The sequence below is a fragment of the Echinops telfairi genome, unplaced genomic scaffold (assembly GCF_000313985.2).
Source record: "Echinops telfairi isolate 266 unplaced genomic scaffold, ASM31398v2 ScPeMD7_7412;HRSCAF=8450, whole genome shotgun sequence".
Classification (NCBI taxonomy): domain Eukaryota; kingdom Metazoa; phylum Chordata; class Mammalia; order Afrosoricida; family Tenrecidae; genus Echinops; species Echinops telfairi.
Window position 1 is genome coordinate 12,801,485 of NW_022111312.1, and position 15,117 is coordinate 12,816,601.

Below are 15,117 nucleotides of genomic sequence, written 5' to 3' on the forward strand. Positions count from 1 at the left end.
CCAATTATCTTACAGGTGGGTTTTGGGTCTCTACTACATCCACACCCCTTCACATCGATTTGGTTGCTTGGTTTTGAACTTTTGACACCTCTTCCGCGGACACCTCATGATCACACAGGCTGGTGTGCTATTGTAAGGAAGGCAATGATTGAACCATTTTGAATCAGTTTGAAGCTCTGCTTAAAACAAGAGAAATTGATGTTCTCAGGATTCTAGAAGCTGGAAGTCTGGAATCAGGGTGTTTGAAGGGTCTAGTGCAGTGGTTCTCAACCTTCTAATGCCGCGACCCTTTCATATAGTTCCTCACGTGGTGGTGACCCCCCAACCATACAATTATTGTTGTTGCTACTTCATCACTGTCATTTTGCAATTGTTATGAATCTGGCAATGCCTGTGAAAGGGTCATTGGACCCCAAAGGGGTCGAGACCCACAGGTTGAGAACTGCCAGTCTAGGGGGAAATCTGCCATTGCAGGTGGCATGGTCTGCACTCTTTGGCATCTGCTGGCTTGGAGTTGTACCCCTCCAATCTCTGCCTCCCTCATCATTTTGTCTTCTCCTGTTCTCATAAGGACACTAGTCAAAGTGGGGAGTGGAGGGGAGGGCTTGGTACCACTGAGTCAGACCTGACTCAGAGAAATCCCATGTGCCACAACAGGACCCTTCCCTGTCCTGCACCACCCTCACAGTCCTTATGCATGAGCCTAATGTTGCAGTGAGTCCACCTCTGTTCACTGACCCTGCACTTGACCAAGCATGAGAGCCTTTCCCAGGGACTGGCCCTTCTTGGAAATGTGTGCAGAGTGAGTGAGACTAACCCTGCCCTCCTCACTTTTTAAGTTCATTGTCCTTTGGGAGTTCATACATACATCATTCCATCGTTCGATCACGTCAAGCAGAATCATACTGTTGCTACCACAGTCAGTTTCCGAACATTCTTTTTCTTCCTGGACTCTCTGATATCATCTCCCTTTCATCCCACCATCCCACTGTACCCCGCACCCCCCACCACCACCCCATCCTCACTTCTAAGCAGCATTCTGGCCGGTGTTAGTCTGGGTTGACTAGAGAAACAAATTCAGAGACGCATGTGTATAAGAAACAGTTTTTTATAAAAGAGCAATTGTATATTGAGGAAACAGCCCAGCCAGTTCAGATCAAGCCCATAAGTCCTATATTAGCCCACATGCCTGATAACCAATCTATAAATTCTTCAGACTCATACAACACATGCAGTGATGCTGAATGCAGGAAGATCACAGGCCAGTGGGTGGAAAGTTTTGTGGATTCAGTGACACGAAGCATCTCAGTGCTGGCGTGGGTCTCCACGTGGCTTCTCCTGTTCCAGGGCTCTAGTGTAGCTCCATGTGTCTTGTCTGCAGGAAGACGAAGCAGAGAATCTGTGTTTCTGGCCTCCAGTGAGCTATTTATCTCTGTGGTGCCTCCAAATGAGGTCATCTAGCTGCGACCCGATTGAAAGGCTAGATTCCAGCCCTCTGCAAGGTGACACCAGATTATGTAACTACCACGTGGCCATACTTCCTCCATGACAGATTTGTTGTTGTTGTTTTCTGGATTAGCTCACCCTCATGACCCCCTCTTACCTATGCATGTCTGCAAGGAGCCTGTTTCCAAATAAGGTCACCCTCCAAGATGCAGGAGGGGAGGACTCAGCACGTCTTCGTTGTCGGGTGCTGATGCACAGTGACTGTGCACAGCACGTGCACACAGCCCGGCCCCCAGCCATCCTCACAGTTGTCACGGTTGAGCCCAGGGCTATAGCCACATCCTTTGTGGGGGCCGGAGGGGGGTTACAATTCACCCATCCCCAAACCTCAGTGCTTAACTCTATTCTGACTCCCAGCTACTCTCTGGGACAAGGTACCAATGTTGCCCCCAGAGGGTTTCTGCAGCAGTAAGTCTCTGTGGAAGCAGACTGCCACCTCTCTCTCCCTCAGAGCGGCTGGTGGTGAGCAGCCCCATGTTTCAACCACTGTACTACGCCACAGCCAAGGCCAGGTCTCACAGAGAAATGCTCCCCCATCCCCACCTCTGCAGAATAAGTCTCGCTTCCTTCCTCAACCCTGTCGGACATGGCGAGGGCTGGTCCCCAGAGACGAGGAGACGCTGAGCACCGAGGAGGAGCCGGTGGAGGCCCTGCTGGGCCTTGTCCGCAGCCCCCAGTCGCCCTGGGCCACGCCGCCCGGCGCCAGCACGGAGGACGGCTTCCTGAGGGAGCTGGCGATTCAGAACCCACTGAAGCTCAAAGATTCCTTCTTCTACTCCTACTTCCGCTCCTTGCGCGTGGTGGATAAGGAGGTGAGAACGGGGCGGGCCCCCTCAGGGCCACCGTGTTCCAGGACCGGGTTGTCAATGCTGTTGAACGTGGCTAGTGATGTGGCCTGGGCTCCTGTGGATGGCGTCCGTGGCCAGGTCTTTGCAGGAGAACAAGCTCTGGCCCCCCACTGTTTCCTAAAATAATGACAGCCAGCTTTTCTTCGGAAGAGGGTCCATTAGTGGCTTCGCTGAGGGCAAAATGTGCACCAGGGGCAGCTCCCTCTCTGGACCCCTGGGCCCTCCTCGCCTCGGTTTGTAGGATGGATTAAGGAGCCCTGGTGGCTCAGTGGTTAAGGCTGAGCTGCCAACCAAAAAGTTTGGCCAGACGGTGGAGCCCCCCAGCCCCACCCCAGGAGAAGAACATGACAGACAGCAGCTCCGCAAAGGTGACGGCCTCGTGGACGGGACCCTGTGGGGCAGGTGGGCGCCATCCTATGGACTTGTCCCAAGTTGGGACTTGACCCAAGGCAGTGGGTTAGGATGCAGTAAAGAGAGACTTCCCTCAGTGTAAGACATGAGGAAATAATAATAACGTATCAATGATCAAGGGTTCATGGGGGGGAGGGAGGGAGGGGAAATCTGAGAAGCTGATCCCAAGGGCTCAAGTAGAAAGAAAATGTCTTGAGAATGATGAGGGCAACACGTGTACACATGTGTGTGACACGATGGATGGATGGATGGATTGTGATGAGTTGTACGAGCCCCCAAGAGGATGATTTTAAAAAGAAAAGAAAAGGCCCATCCTTCAGCGGAGGTGCAATGCCAGTGCCCTGCGCTCTCCCCAGCCCGGCTGGTGCTGCAGGGTGGCTGTGGCCTTGGCTGGAGGGACCGTCCCAGAGACCCTGAGCTCTGGTGTCTGGGAGACACAGGAGCAGCCCAGGTGGAGCCGGGAGAAAGGTCCCAGACAGCAGCTACTGCCACCGCCCAGTGGCTTCACTCCCTGTGTGGGCCAGGAGAGTGAGTGTTTCCTTTTCCCAAGAGCTATTTTTGATTGTTGAGACATTCTGACATCTGTCCACGCTCAGCTCGCGGCACCGAGGACATTCTGTGGGGCGTACAACCTTCCCCACCCACCCTTGCCCTTTGCCCCTCCTCCCTCCCAGTGGCATGAGCATGCTGTACTCCATGGTGTGGTTCCTGCCTAATCTCTCCTGTAGTGACGGATGGGAAGCGAGAGGGGAGGGTGTCCTGCCCCTCCCTCTCTGTGTCACCAGCTTGTCTACCGAGCAGCACAGCCACATGACTCCTGGTTGGGCACCTTCCTTCCATCACCCTGGGAGCCGCTGGCAGCTGCCCTGGGCTCCTGGCCGGCCGCCGTGTGGCTTCTGTCCATTGAAAACATCAAGGCAGGGGACTTGCTGTGGGTTGGGCAATTAACATATAGCGCTGCTGGATTTCTGAGACCACAGGGCCTTCTGCAGTGGTACTAGGGGTAGGAGGGGTGGGTGCCCTTGCGCACAGGAGTTCTTCCCTCCCTCTGGCCCCTCCTTGCAGGTGAGCGAGGTGGACAAAGACCTCCTGAAGTTCCAGAGGCTTGAAGAGCTGGTGCTGAGTGCCAACCGAATCCGGGTGATCAATGCTGCCAACCTGCCTCCGACTCTCAAGGTGAGGGCCCAGCGCCCTTCACCAGTGCCCGCTGACTAGCCCCTGATGTGGCAGCAGAGCAGGGCACCCTGGGTTTTCAGTGGGTCACTGTTTTGGAGGACGACCGCCAAGCCTTTCTTCTGAGGGCCCTCTGGGGTGACTTGAAGCTTCCAGGGTCCCTCTTAAAGGTCCCAAGAGCTGAGACTTATGGCCATGCCACCAAGTCTCTGGCCGCTGAGACGCCCTGGGACAGAGAACTGCTCTCTGAGGCCATGAATCTTAACAGGAGCAGACAGCTTCCTAGCTCGCCCAAGGGGTATGGCGGCAGGTGGGTTTCCACAGCACCCAGCGCCCAGCCTGCAGCACCACCGGGACCCTGCTCAAGGAGAGGCCAGCTTTGCAGCCCCTTGTCGCAACCGCAGCTCCGTTTGAATGACAAGAGGTGACTTGGTGGCAGATGGGACTCAGACACACGGCTCGTCCCATCCTCAAGAAAAAACCCAGAGCCCGGCCAACCTCGGGTTCTGCTCCTTGTCGCCTAAAGAGTGCGTGGGTGGCCTCCAGCGTCGTGATTCCCGTCCCAGGTCTCCAGGAATCGGCGGGAGGGCACCCTCAGTGTGGCCCCTGTGCCCACTCGGGTCACGGCCCCCTGTCACCCTCAGGTGCTGGAGCTCTACGGCAACGAGATCGCCAGCATGGACTGTCTGTGCGTCCACCCACCCCCGGCCCTCCAGCACCTAGGCTTGGGCCACAACAAGCTCCTGGGCCCCTTGGAGAGTCTCTATGTCACCGCTCACCACTGGTACGTAACTGGGGGTGGGGTGGGGGGAGCAAGGTGGAGCTGTGCAGAGCTTTAAAAGCTGTTTGCTAACAGATCATTGTTAGGAAAGCTTGCAGAGCAAGTGCATCTCCCATCCACGACTGACCGCATGCATTGTGCTTTCTGACACTGGCCCCGCCCCCTCGGGGAGCAGCCGTCGTCCTCTCCCTCCCTGGGTTCCCCGGTGTCTCTTCTGCCCGGGTCCTGCCTTCTCACCCACTCTGTTCTGTACTCACCACTGGCAGGTGGGCTGGTGCCCTGTGTCTTGGGCACATGCTGCCCTCTGAGCGTCCTGCAGCCCATTGATGGGGAGCACAGTCCTCAGAGGTGTTACGGTTCACTTTAGTAGGCCTGTCTGTTGCTGGATTGAAAGGTGACTTCAGAGTGGTGGGCTCAGCTTCAGGTTTGAAGGGTGCCTACGGACCGACCGCAGTCTCTATGTGTTGTTGGCATTTCGTTCTTCATTTTTCTCCCATTCTGCCCAAGACAGTCCCTGGGAACTGAGATCAGAGCAGCCAGTAAGGGCAGTAGGGCACCATCTAGTTCTTCTGGTCTTGGGCTAGCAGAGGCTGTGAGTCACGTGGCCCATTCATCCTGTGAACTAAGTGTTCCTTTAGTCTCTGATTCTCTCGGGATGGACAGAGACACGTACACAAGCTTACAAGTCAGACGTGGGGGGGTGGAACGTTGTGGGCTGTATGGTGCCAGTTGACCTCCATGTGCCCGAGACTATAACGCTGGCAGTGTGAAGAATGCTAATGCTCTGCCCTCCTTGATCATAACCACAGACTGGGTTGGGGCCTCGGTGGTGGTCATGTGTTGGAGTGGGACCTCCAAGGTCAGTGGTTTGAGAACATCAGCCGCTCCTCAGTAGAGAGACGAGGCTTCCTTATTCCACAGTCTTGGAAACTCACCATTGCATCCCGAGTCGGCATCGACTCAATGGCAGCGAGTTCGCTTGTTAGTTTGTTGCTCTCAGGACCTAGGCTCTATTCTGGGCACAGTATAGATATCCCACTGCCCCCCAGGGAGGACGTCTGGTGGTGGGAGTGGTCAGAACCTGGCTCTGAGGGCCCCATTCGGCATGCATGGCGTCTCCAGCCCTTGGCACTGTCGCCATTTAGGGCCATGTGAGTCTTTGTGGTGGGGGCTTTCCCTGTCCGTCGAAGGATGTCTCTACTCACTGGGGGCTGCAGCACCTCACCCTCACCTGGGACGGCCCGGAACATCTCAAACAGCTCCAAGTTGTAACTTCCCGCGACATCTCCCTGTTTCACCTGCACGTGTGGCGGCTCCTGAGACTACAGCGTGCTGTGGGGTGCTGACTTGGCCCCCTCGGCGGGCGGGGGCTGTGTTGGTAATGGCCGAGTGGACCCACCCATGCACAGCAGAACGAAACTCGGTGGCTGGTGGGGCGCGCCAGCCCTCTGTACTGCGAATGTCTGCCATCCAAGGGGGCTCCCGCGCCAGTGCACGCAGCATTCTGTGAAGATCCAGAAGGTTTTCATGGGCTAATTTTGGGTGGGAGAAGATCGCCAGGCCTTTCTCCCTAGTCTGCCTTGGTCTGAAAGCTTCCCTGAAGCCTGTTCACCCTGTGGGTGTCTGACATGCGAATGCCATAGTGTCCAGCATCCCAGCAACACGCCAGCCTCCACGGGGCAGTGAACTGACAGTGGGTGGTGGCCATGCTGGGTTAAGTGGCTCTGAGAAAGACATGGCAGCATCAGTGACACCCAATGCCCCCACCCCCACTCCCCAGTGAAAATCTATCAAGGATGGCCTCTCAAAGCATGCTGGATAAGATGAGCAAGGAGGCACCAAAATGTGTAAGGGTGAGGAGAGTCTGGCCGATCCGGAGAAGCCAGGGCACTGAGCCACAGAGAGCGAAGGCGTGGGCTTGTGTGGCACAACCCGCTGTGCCGCCTGACCTTGACCCTGCCATACCCCGCAGGCCCAACCTCGTCTCCCTGGACCTGAGCTTCAATAACCTGACAGACCTGCAGAGCCTGGTGGGCAGCCTGCACTCCCTAAGGCAGCTGCGGCTCCTGGTGCTGCAGGGGAACCCGCTGGCCCTAGTGCCCTACTACCGTGGCCTCACCATTGACACCCTGTCTCGGCTCTGCGTGCTCGACGACACCACCGTGTCCCCCAATGAGAAGCATCTCTTCCGGGGACTCAATGTCAACGCAGGTGAGCATGCTGGGTACATGTGCTGTCCGTTCCTGGTCACCACCCCGCCCTTCCCCCATGCAGGTGCAGCCTGTTGCCCCCATGTCTACTTTTGATGCCTGTGGTGGGAGTTGGGCTAAGAAGCCCATCCCGCCCCCACCCCCGCCCACCTACTCAGAATGTGCCCTGGGGTCCATTGGCTTGAGGCCGGTGGCTTGAGGTCACCCCCTGGTGGACAGTCCCATGTACTGCTCAGGGCCTGGGGCTTGCCTGGAAATGATTGGCCCTCTGCATGGCCTGTGTCCAATAGTGACTCTGACGACCCTGTTTCCATGGTTTCCTCTGCGCCTGTCCCACCCCTGGACAGCGACAGGGCTGCAGGGTATTAGTTAGCCGTGGGGGGTGGGGTGGGGTGGGGGTGCACAGATGCACACAGCTCGTGCCCTACCCCCTTGGCCTGCACAACTCCCCGGGGAAGGAGCTAACTGCTCTAGCCGTCTGGTAGGGAGTGTGGTGTGGCAAGGGCCCCAGACCCGGGAAGCATGCAGACAGGCAGTACGAGACTATCCTGAGGTCAGGGGTCACAGCCACGTGTGATCGTGTTCGGAGCCTGTGCTAGTGGCGAGCAGACCAAGCTGTCCACTCCATGGCTCTTGCGCATTTTGCCTTGTGACGCTGATGGCACGTGTGCAGCCTCCCTGGGCTTCCCTGCTACTTCGCCGCCCCCTCCCTGCCGCCTGGGCCTACTAGGGGTGCTTGCACGAGGGATTCAGACTCCCCCAGACTCAGGCCGAAGGATGAGTCCAAGCTGAGCCGAAGGGGTACAAAGGGCCCAGGTCTCACACATGCTAGGACCCAGACCCCTGGCTCACACGTTGCCTGCACAGGCTGGAAAAATGGACATGAACAGGGCTCACTCGATTGCCCTTGGCAGAGCTGGGCCTTGAAGCCCCAGAGTCGGGTGAGCTCGGCAAAAGGGGTACTATTAGACCACACTGCCCCCCACTCACTGTCATCTTTATCTTGTCCCCACGGCTTCTGGCTCCTAACAGATCTGCTAGTGCATGAGGCCCAGCTGGTGGTGACCATTGGGAATGTCACAGGCGTGCTGGACTCTTCTGTCTTGGACCCAGAACCAGGGCCGGAGGGGCCTTTCATCACTTACAGCTACTACGTGACCTACGACTTTGTGGAGGATGAGGAACTGCAGGAGGAGGGCAACTACGCAGCCGGGGTGCTGGCAGAGGTACGTGTACCCCCGGCCTCTCCTAGAGCAGGCTCAGCTGCACCCCCGTACCACTGCCCCCATTCCCTCAGGATCTGGTCTCTCATAGAAGCCACCCAGACCCTCAGGGTCCGGCCACCGTGCCCTCCCCACCCTATCCTGCTCGTCCATCCTCATGACTCAAGGGCACCCTCCTCACCTCCAAGTTGGGGTCTCCATCTTGACGGGGCTCTCAGAAGCACTGTGAAGGGCCTGTGTGGGACCTTCCTGCCCAGGTCCATGCGCTGGCCCTGGTGTCGATTCGTCCGGCTGCCCTGCTGGCTGTCTCCAGCCACCAGGGTGGACCCTCTGGGTGTGTGTGCCAGCCCTCCTGCCCCCAACAGATTGTCAAGCCCAGGTCCATCGCTGAGGTCATTCCTGAGGAGTCCCCGGAGGACGTGAAGGAGGCTGACGGCTCCACAGAGTCGGGTGCCATGACCGATTCGGGGGAGATAGATGGGGACTCCACCTCTGGGGCCGCCTCGGCTGCCCTGGTCCCCTCCAATGACTCCGCCACCGAGGAGCTGGCCAAACTGCGGCCTCACGTGGATCCTCGGCTCTGGCCTTCCCCAGGGTAAGGGCTCCTGGGACAGGGGGCATCGTGGGGAGGTGCAGGGCCTGTCAGGCATTTGGGTTCAGTGCTCCTCCTTCCTGCTGGGACACAGGTGAGGCTGCCTTGCTCCCCACCAAGCCTCCTTGCCACCTCTGCACTGGGTCAGGCCTGGGTAGTGGGCAGTAAGAGGTGAATTGTGGGAAGTGGGTGGTCTGCAGAGGTCACTCTATCTATGGACCAGTGTGGTAGGCTTGGGGCTCTGGCCTGGGGCCGGCACCCATCCCTGTTCGTGCCCTCCCCGACCCCCAACCCCCCAGGACGGTTCTCTTCAGCACAATGCGGAAGCCGTGGACCAACGTGATCCCCTGCCACTACGAGATGGTGCACACACTGCGGGACCTGGTGCCACTCAAGGCCTTCCTGCTGGCAGGGACCACGGTGACCATCGTGGAGGAGAAGGTGGGCTGCGGCTCCCCCCAGGGGTCCTCACTTCTTCCCGCCGGGTGTGAGCTGGGGACGCTGACACTGCCACTCTGCCTAGATTCTGTCCTGGCCGCTGGTCCCACCCTCCATGGAGACCCCCTCGACAGGCAAGAAAGGAAAGCAAGACAAGGACAGGAAGGACCAGGACAGCAAGGACAAGGACAAGAAGGGCCAGGACAAGAAGGACAAGGACAAGAAGGGCCAGGACAAGAAGGGGAAGGGAGAGAAGCAGGCTAGCAAGGTACCTGCCTGGCCTCAGGGAGGAGGTGGTGAGGGACGGGCTCCCTTCCCTGGCTTGGGTCTGCCCACCTGCCTGCCTATCGCCCTCCTTGACCCACAGGAACAGAAGGGGCCCAGGAAGCCCCCTAAGGAGCTTCGCCAAGACCCACCCATCTTGACAGTGCTAGGCAGCGGCATTGTGGTTCTGGAGCCTTTGCTGGCTGGGGAACCTCTCGTGTCCACCGTGTGCAACTTTGGGGTGGTCCGCACCGTGGAGTCAGACAAGTTGATGTTTGCCAGGGTGTGCCCACTCCCCTCAGCCCTCGCCCTCACTCTCACCCGACCCCAGAAGCCTTGGCTCAGCAGGGGAGGGCAGTGGGCTGGACCACATGTATGCACAAATGCACGGGCTCCACACCCTTCAGCTAAGCGGGTGCCTGGCTTCAGCCCACGTCTGTCCTCTGATGTGAGGTTTCAGGTGAAGTAGGGTCCAAGGCCAAGGGCAGCCTTATTGGCAAGGGGTAGCCCCTGTCCCCAGATCCCCTCCCTCCCTCAGCATCAGCTGCCCCGCCTTTTTCCTCAGCACCCCAGTGAGCAGGTCCCTCTGTGGTTCTTTCTCCAGGACATGAAAAGTAAAAAGAATAAGAAACTAGCGAAAAAAGGTAAGAGCCAATGATGGGCGTTGAGGGCCCCGCTGAGGGTCCGTGCTGACTGGGGACAAGGGATAAAAGGAGGGACCAGGCCCAGCTAGAGGCCCCACCTTTGCATCGGCTAGAGCCCCCAGTGGGCACAGCGACCTGCGTGGGGTTGACGGGACAGGAGGTGGTCCAGGTGTTGGACGCTCAGGGCTGGGACAGGATAGGGTCTTCTGGACATTGCTTTCTGACCCAGGACCCTTTCTCAGCCCTGGGTGGTCCTGTGAAGAGTGGACACTGGTCAATGGGCAGGTAAGCCACCTCGGAAGCACCTGGAATAGGCGCATTTCAGATTCTCACTTTCGAGTGGGCTTTCTAATTTGGAAGCAGAGGTGGGAGATGGGGAGATGAGTCCTAAGGTGAGATCACATTACCACCATACACAGTGGTCCAAAAGGGCCAGCCCCCAGACACCTGGTAGAGGATGAGTCACCATGGTAACCAAGTGTGGTGTGCCCACCCAGTGGAGTATTACTCTGCCTGGAAGAGAGACCACGTTCTGATACATGTACCCACAGGAGACTGGTACAGTTCACATTCAAGTATACCTGACCACCATGAAAAACTAACACAATGGACAGGAGACCGTGAAGCTGCAAGCTAAAGAAGGTATTTGCAATACACACTGGTCAGTAGCAGTGAAGGGCTCAGCTCTCGCATATGTAAAGAACCTCTAGAAATCACAAAGCACAGCCCTTACAGAATCTGTTGAGTAGTGGGCTCCTCACCAAGAGATCCTTTTGTAGAGGATGATACACATAGGATTTTGCCCTCATTCAAAATCAAGGAGTACAAGCCCCAGCCACAATGAGATGCCAGGGAAGGCCCACCCGTGCCCAGGCACATTGGGAGTGTGTCAGAACTCTGTCCCTATGGGTCTGAATGCTGGGTTTTTGCACCAGGCTTTTCTTGGTGCTTTTGGGTAGATGCCAACTGCAGCCTTTAGGCAGTGTGTTAACCATCTGCACCCACTGGAAGGGCTGTGATGAAACAGAATGGCAAACTCAGAGTAGCTGCCTTCTCCCAGCCTGCTTGTGGGAGTGGACGCTGGTTCAGTTGTTTGGACAGGTTGAAGGGGGGTTGGGCAGTTCTGCACTCAGGCCCTTGTAGGTGTCTATGAGAGGCTTGCTCACAACTGAAAGATGGATGGGCCTTTCTGCTACTGTAAAGTCAGAGCCTCAGAATCCCACAGGGGCAGTCTCCCCTGACCCAGAGGACTGCTGAGTCAGGGAGTTTTAGTGGCGTGCTGGATAAAACATTGGCTTGCTAACTGGAAGGTTGGGTGGAATCCGCGAGCCACTTGGCAGACACAGATAAAGCAGTCTGCCCCTCCGTAAGATGAGTCCTTTCAAAAGCCTTATGGAAGCTCTCTGTACTACAGGGTGCTGTGGGGCCGACTGGCTGGCAGTGGGTTTGTGTTTTATGAATGAATGCCTATCTGTGATGGGATGAATAAACAGCGTTCAAACATGGGATATTAATAAGCAATACGGATCAACCAACTACAGCTAACTATAAGTGTGCATAAAACGAAGAAAAAAACTTTAAACCAAAGAAGCCAAAAAGTCAAGAGCATATGTACAATTGATTTCATTTATGTCAAGCTCAAAGAGAGGGACAAAACTGCCGTTTAGGGAGGTATTTAGGCGATTGGACAAGAAGGCCCATGCAGGAAAGGATTCCGCTAGAAGGGTGAGTGTGGGGCTGCAGAAACTGGCGTGCGGACAGCTCCTGACCTGGGGAGCGGTCAAGTGACTGACCACCAGGGCCCCTGCAACTGTGCACTAGACGCGGCGGCGGCCCAGCCTTTGGACAGCTCCTTTTCTTGACCTAGGAGAAACTCCCTCTGGTCCGAAGTAGAGGATTTTTGTTGTTGCTTTTTAAATCAAACCCAGCGACTTATAGGTGCACCCAAGTGCTTGGGACAGGTGGGGCGGAGCCGGGGCGGGGAGGGCTCAGGATCCGGCTCCTTGTCTCCCGCAGAATCCAAGAGGGTCGACCTGGCGCTGGGCGACCTCCACATCCCCGAGCCGCTGACAGTGGAGGTGCACGTCCAGCTGAACCAGTGCCGCACGGCCGAGGAGGCGCTCAAGGGCTTCTCCATTTAGGGCAGGCCGCTCCTTAAAGGCTGTTCCCAGAGCGGGCTTGGGTGTCTGTTTGGCGGCCGCGCGGGGCGCTCCTGGGGAGAAGCGGCTGCTCTGGTTGGACTCGGGCGCAGCGGGCTGGCTGCTGTGGGGGAGCTGGCCCTCCGGAGCCCCGCCCGTGAAGAAGCCCCTCCCCGGCCCCCAGGGGACCGCGCCGGGGCGGGGCTTCTCGGGGGCGGGGCTCGGCCTGGTGGAGGCTGCGTGCAGGGCCGCGGGGCCCGCTCCGCTGCATGGCCCTGGCCTTGGCCGGTCTGGCGTTTCCACTCAGGTAGGCCCAGGAGCGCCTGTCTGGGCCCCGGGGCGGGGGTAGTGGCTCACTCTCACGCGAGGGCTTGCACAGACAGGGATCGCCTGCGCCTTGCCATGCCCCCCCTGGGGAGCCGCGCACACCTGTGTGCACACCTGGGCGCCCGGTCTCCCGCGTCGTGTTTCCTTGGTCGCGCTGTGCGGGTCGGGTGTCCTCGCTGACGTGGCCCCCAGCTACCCACCTTGTGGGCCGACCAGAGACGGAATGTCGCCATCTCCACCCTCTTCTAGGGCCTGGAGGACCCCGCTAGGAAGGCGGGTCGGCTTGGCTCATGGGGGTGGTGGTGGTGGTGGTACCGAGGGATGGACCGGGCTCGGGAAGGCTGGGTTAAAAGTCCCTGTGATGGGGGCTTGCGGGGTCTGGGGACCGGGCCATTTGCACTTGTGTAGCTGCCTCTTAAGGGCCCTTCCGGCTCCAAACCCATCTGAACCACCAGCTGTCGGCCAATGGCACCGTGTTCACCTGCCCCTCCGCGCCCCCATCCAAGCCACAGGCCTCGCCTGGGCCTTCTACTTCAACCTCAGCAAACTTTCCTTGCTGAGCCCTCCAGTAAACCCCCCACCCCCGACGCCAATGCCCTTCCTTTGGACTTTTGCCCTGCTGTTGTCTCCACCTCACCTTCCCATACCCTCTTGCTCCTTGCCCACTGTGATTGTTGCCTGTCCCCCCCCATTGGACTGGGTCATGAGGCAACCAGTCTAAAGAACATCCTCGGTCCAACAGGTGGGTGGATCCACACTGCTAGTCAGATTAGCTTCTCCCCGATTGTGTGGGTCATTCCCTCCCTCCAGCCCTGGCCCACCTTCCTTGTCCCCTCATGCTGCTGCACTATCTCAGCTCCTTAGCCGAGCAGTTGCTTGAGGGTATTGTTTCTTTTGGGGCTACCTCATCTCTGTGGGTAGGGACCCTGTCAGTCTCATAAACTGCCCACTGGGAGTAAAGTGGGTAGTCTGGCCTGCCAGGCCAAGGCTGGGAGGGGGTCCCAGGGCAGGGGCACTGAAAAGACAAAATGGGGACTTGAAGGTTGGCTTTGCTATGGCGGACCTTGTGCTCTTTACGCTGGCCATTGCAGCCTCATCTTGGTCTGAGTGTGTCACCCAGACATCTGACACAGGGACACCGGAGTGTGACTTTAGACTTGAGAGCTGGTCAGATGGTAGGTTTCATGCTTAGAGGGAAGCCCAAAGCAGCTGGGGCACATTGCTGCGCACCCCCACCCCCCCCAACAGCTCGGGGCGCTCACCACCCTTTCCCTGCAGGACAGCCATGCTGCGCTTGTTGGGCTGGCTGGCACTCTACAGCCTGGCTGTGCTGCTGCTTAGCCGCCTGCTCATCCGCAAGGAGACCATGCCAGTGGGGGGCCCTGTGGCTCACCAGCCCTTCTGGGCTTCGCCTGGACCCCGCCACAGCCAGTGTCTGCCCAATCACATGGTGGCCAATGCCTCCCTGACCCTACCCAGCCGCCACCGCCTCTTCTTGACCTATCGTCACTGCCGCAACTTCTCCATCCTGCTGGAGCCTCCAGGCTGTGCGGAGGACACGTTCCTGCTGCTCGCCATCAAATCACAGCCAGGCCATGTGGAGCGGCGAGCAGCCATTCGGGCCACATGGGGCCGGGTGCGAGGTCTACCGCTGAAGCTGGTGTTTCTCCTCGGGGTAGCGGGACCCCCACCCCCTGCCCAGCTGCTAGCCTATGAGAACCGGGAGTTTGGGGACATCCTGCAGTGGGGCTTCGCTGAGGACTTCTTCAACCTGACGCTCAAGGAGCTGCACCTGCAGCGCTGGCTGGCTGAGGCCTGCCCCCAGGCCCAGTTTGTGCTCAAGGGAGATGATGATGTCTTCGTCCATGTCCCCAACATGCTCGAGTTTCTGGATGGCCGGGACCCAGGCCAGGACCTCCTGGTGGGAGATGTCATCTGCCAGGCCCTGCCCAATAGGAACACCAAGGTCAAATACTTCATCCCCCCGTCCATGTACAGGGCGCGTCACTACCCACCCTACGCCGGGGGTGGCGGCTACATCATGTCCAGAGCCACAGTGCGTCGCCTGCACATGGCCGCCGAGGCGGCAGAGCTCTTCCCCATAGATGATGTCTTTGTAGGCATGTGCCTGCAGCAACTGGGCATCAGCCCCACGCACCACGCAGGCTTCAAGACGTTTGGGATTCGGAGGCCCCTGGACCCCCTGGACCCCTGCCTGTACCGAGGGCTCCTGCTGGTGCACCGCCTCAGCCCTGTGGAGATGTGGTCCATGTGGGCACTGGTGACCGACGAGGGCCTCCAGTGTGCTGCTCCCCAGCCTCGAGGGACAGGCTGAGCAGCATCCGGTGGACACTGAAGATGGCCCACCACTATGGGAGGCAGGGCCCTTTGCTGGCCTGCAGGCGGCGGCTCTGTTCTGTACACCCTCCAATAAAATCCCAGGGTTGGCTGACTGCACTGCCATGTATTCATGGGGCTTCCGTGACCTGGAACCTGGGGCAGGGCCCGTGGGGCTCTGCCATTCTGGGAGGTAGAGGAGGGAAGCCCAGAGATACACGTACG

At 58.3% G+C, this 15,117-nt stretch overlaps 2 protein-coding genes across 2 annotated transcripts in view; both read left to right on the forward strand.

The window, feature by feature from the left end:
* The window catches only part of LRRC43 (leucine rich repeat containing 43), a 21,229-nt gene extending 8,889 nt beyond the window's left edge, over window positions 1–12,340 (forward strand). Inside the window, exons 2-12 of the mRNA XM_045296842.1 lie at window positions 2,058–2,318; window positions 3,831–3,941; window positions 4,583–4,722; window positions 6,692–6,930; window positions 7,962–8,155; window positions 8,518–8,747; window positions 9,044–9,185; window positions 9,268–9,450; window positions 9,550–9,729; window positions 10,051–10,090; window positions 12,107–12,340. Of these exons, the coding sequence (XP_045152777.1) occupies window positions 4,616–4,722; window positions 6,692–6,930; window positions 7,962–8,155; window positions 8,518–8,747; window positions 9,044–9,185; window positions 9,268–9,450; window positions 9,550–9,729; window positions 10,051–10,090; window positions 12,107–12,231 (1,440 nt within the window). The 5' untranslated portion in view covers window positions 2,058–2,318; window positions 3,831–3,941; window positions 4,583–4,615 and the 3' untranslated portion in view covers window positions 12,232–12,340. The remainder of the gene's footprint in view (window positions 1–2,057; window positions 2,319–3,830; window positions 3,942–4,582; window positions 4,723–6,691; window positions 6,931–7,961; window positions 8,156–8,517; window positions 8,748–9,043; window positions 9,186–9,267; window positions 9,451–9,549; window positions 9,730–10,050; window positions 10,091–12,106) is intronic.
* Window positions 12,341–12,777: 437 nt separating this feature from the next.
* On the forward strand, window positions 12,778–15,012 carry B3GNT4 (UDP-GlcNAc:betaGal beta-1,3-N-acetylglucosaminyltransferase 4). The gene has a single exon (XM_004709717.3). The coding sequence runs from the start codon at window positions 13,841–13,843 to the stop codon at window positions 14,888–14,890; it is 1,050 nt and encodes a 349-aa protein (XP_004709774.1). The 5' UTR covers window positions 12,778–13,840; the 3' UTR covers window positions 14,891–15,012.
* Window positions 15,013–15,117: the final 105 nt, after the last annotated feature.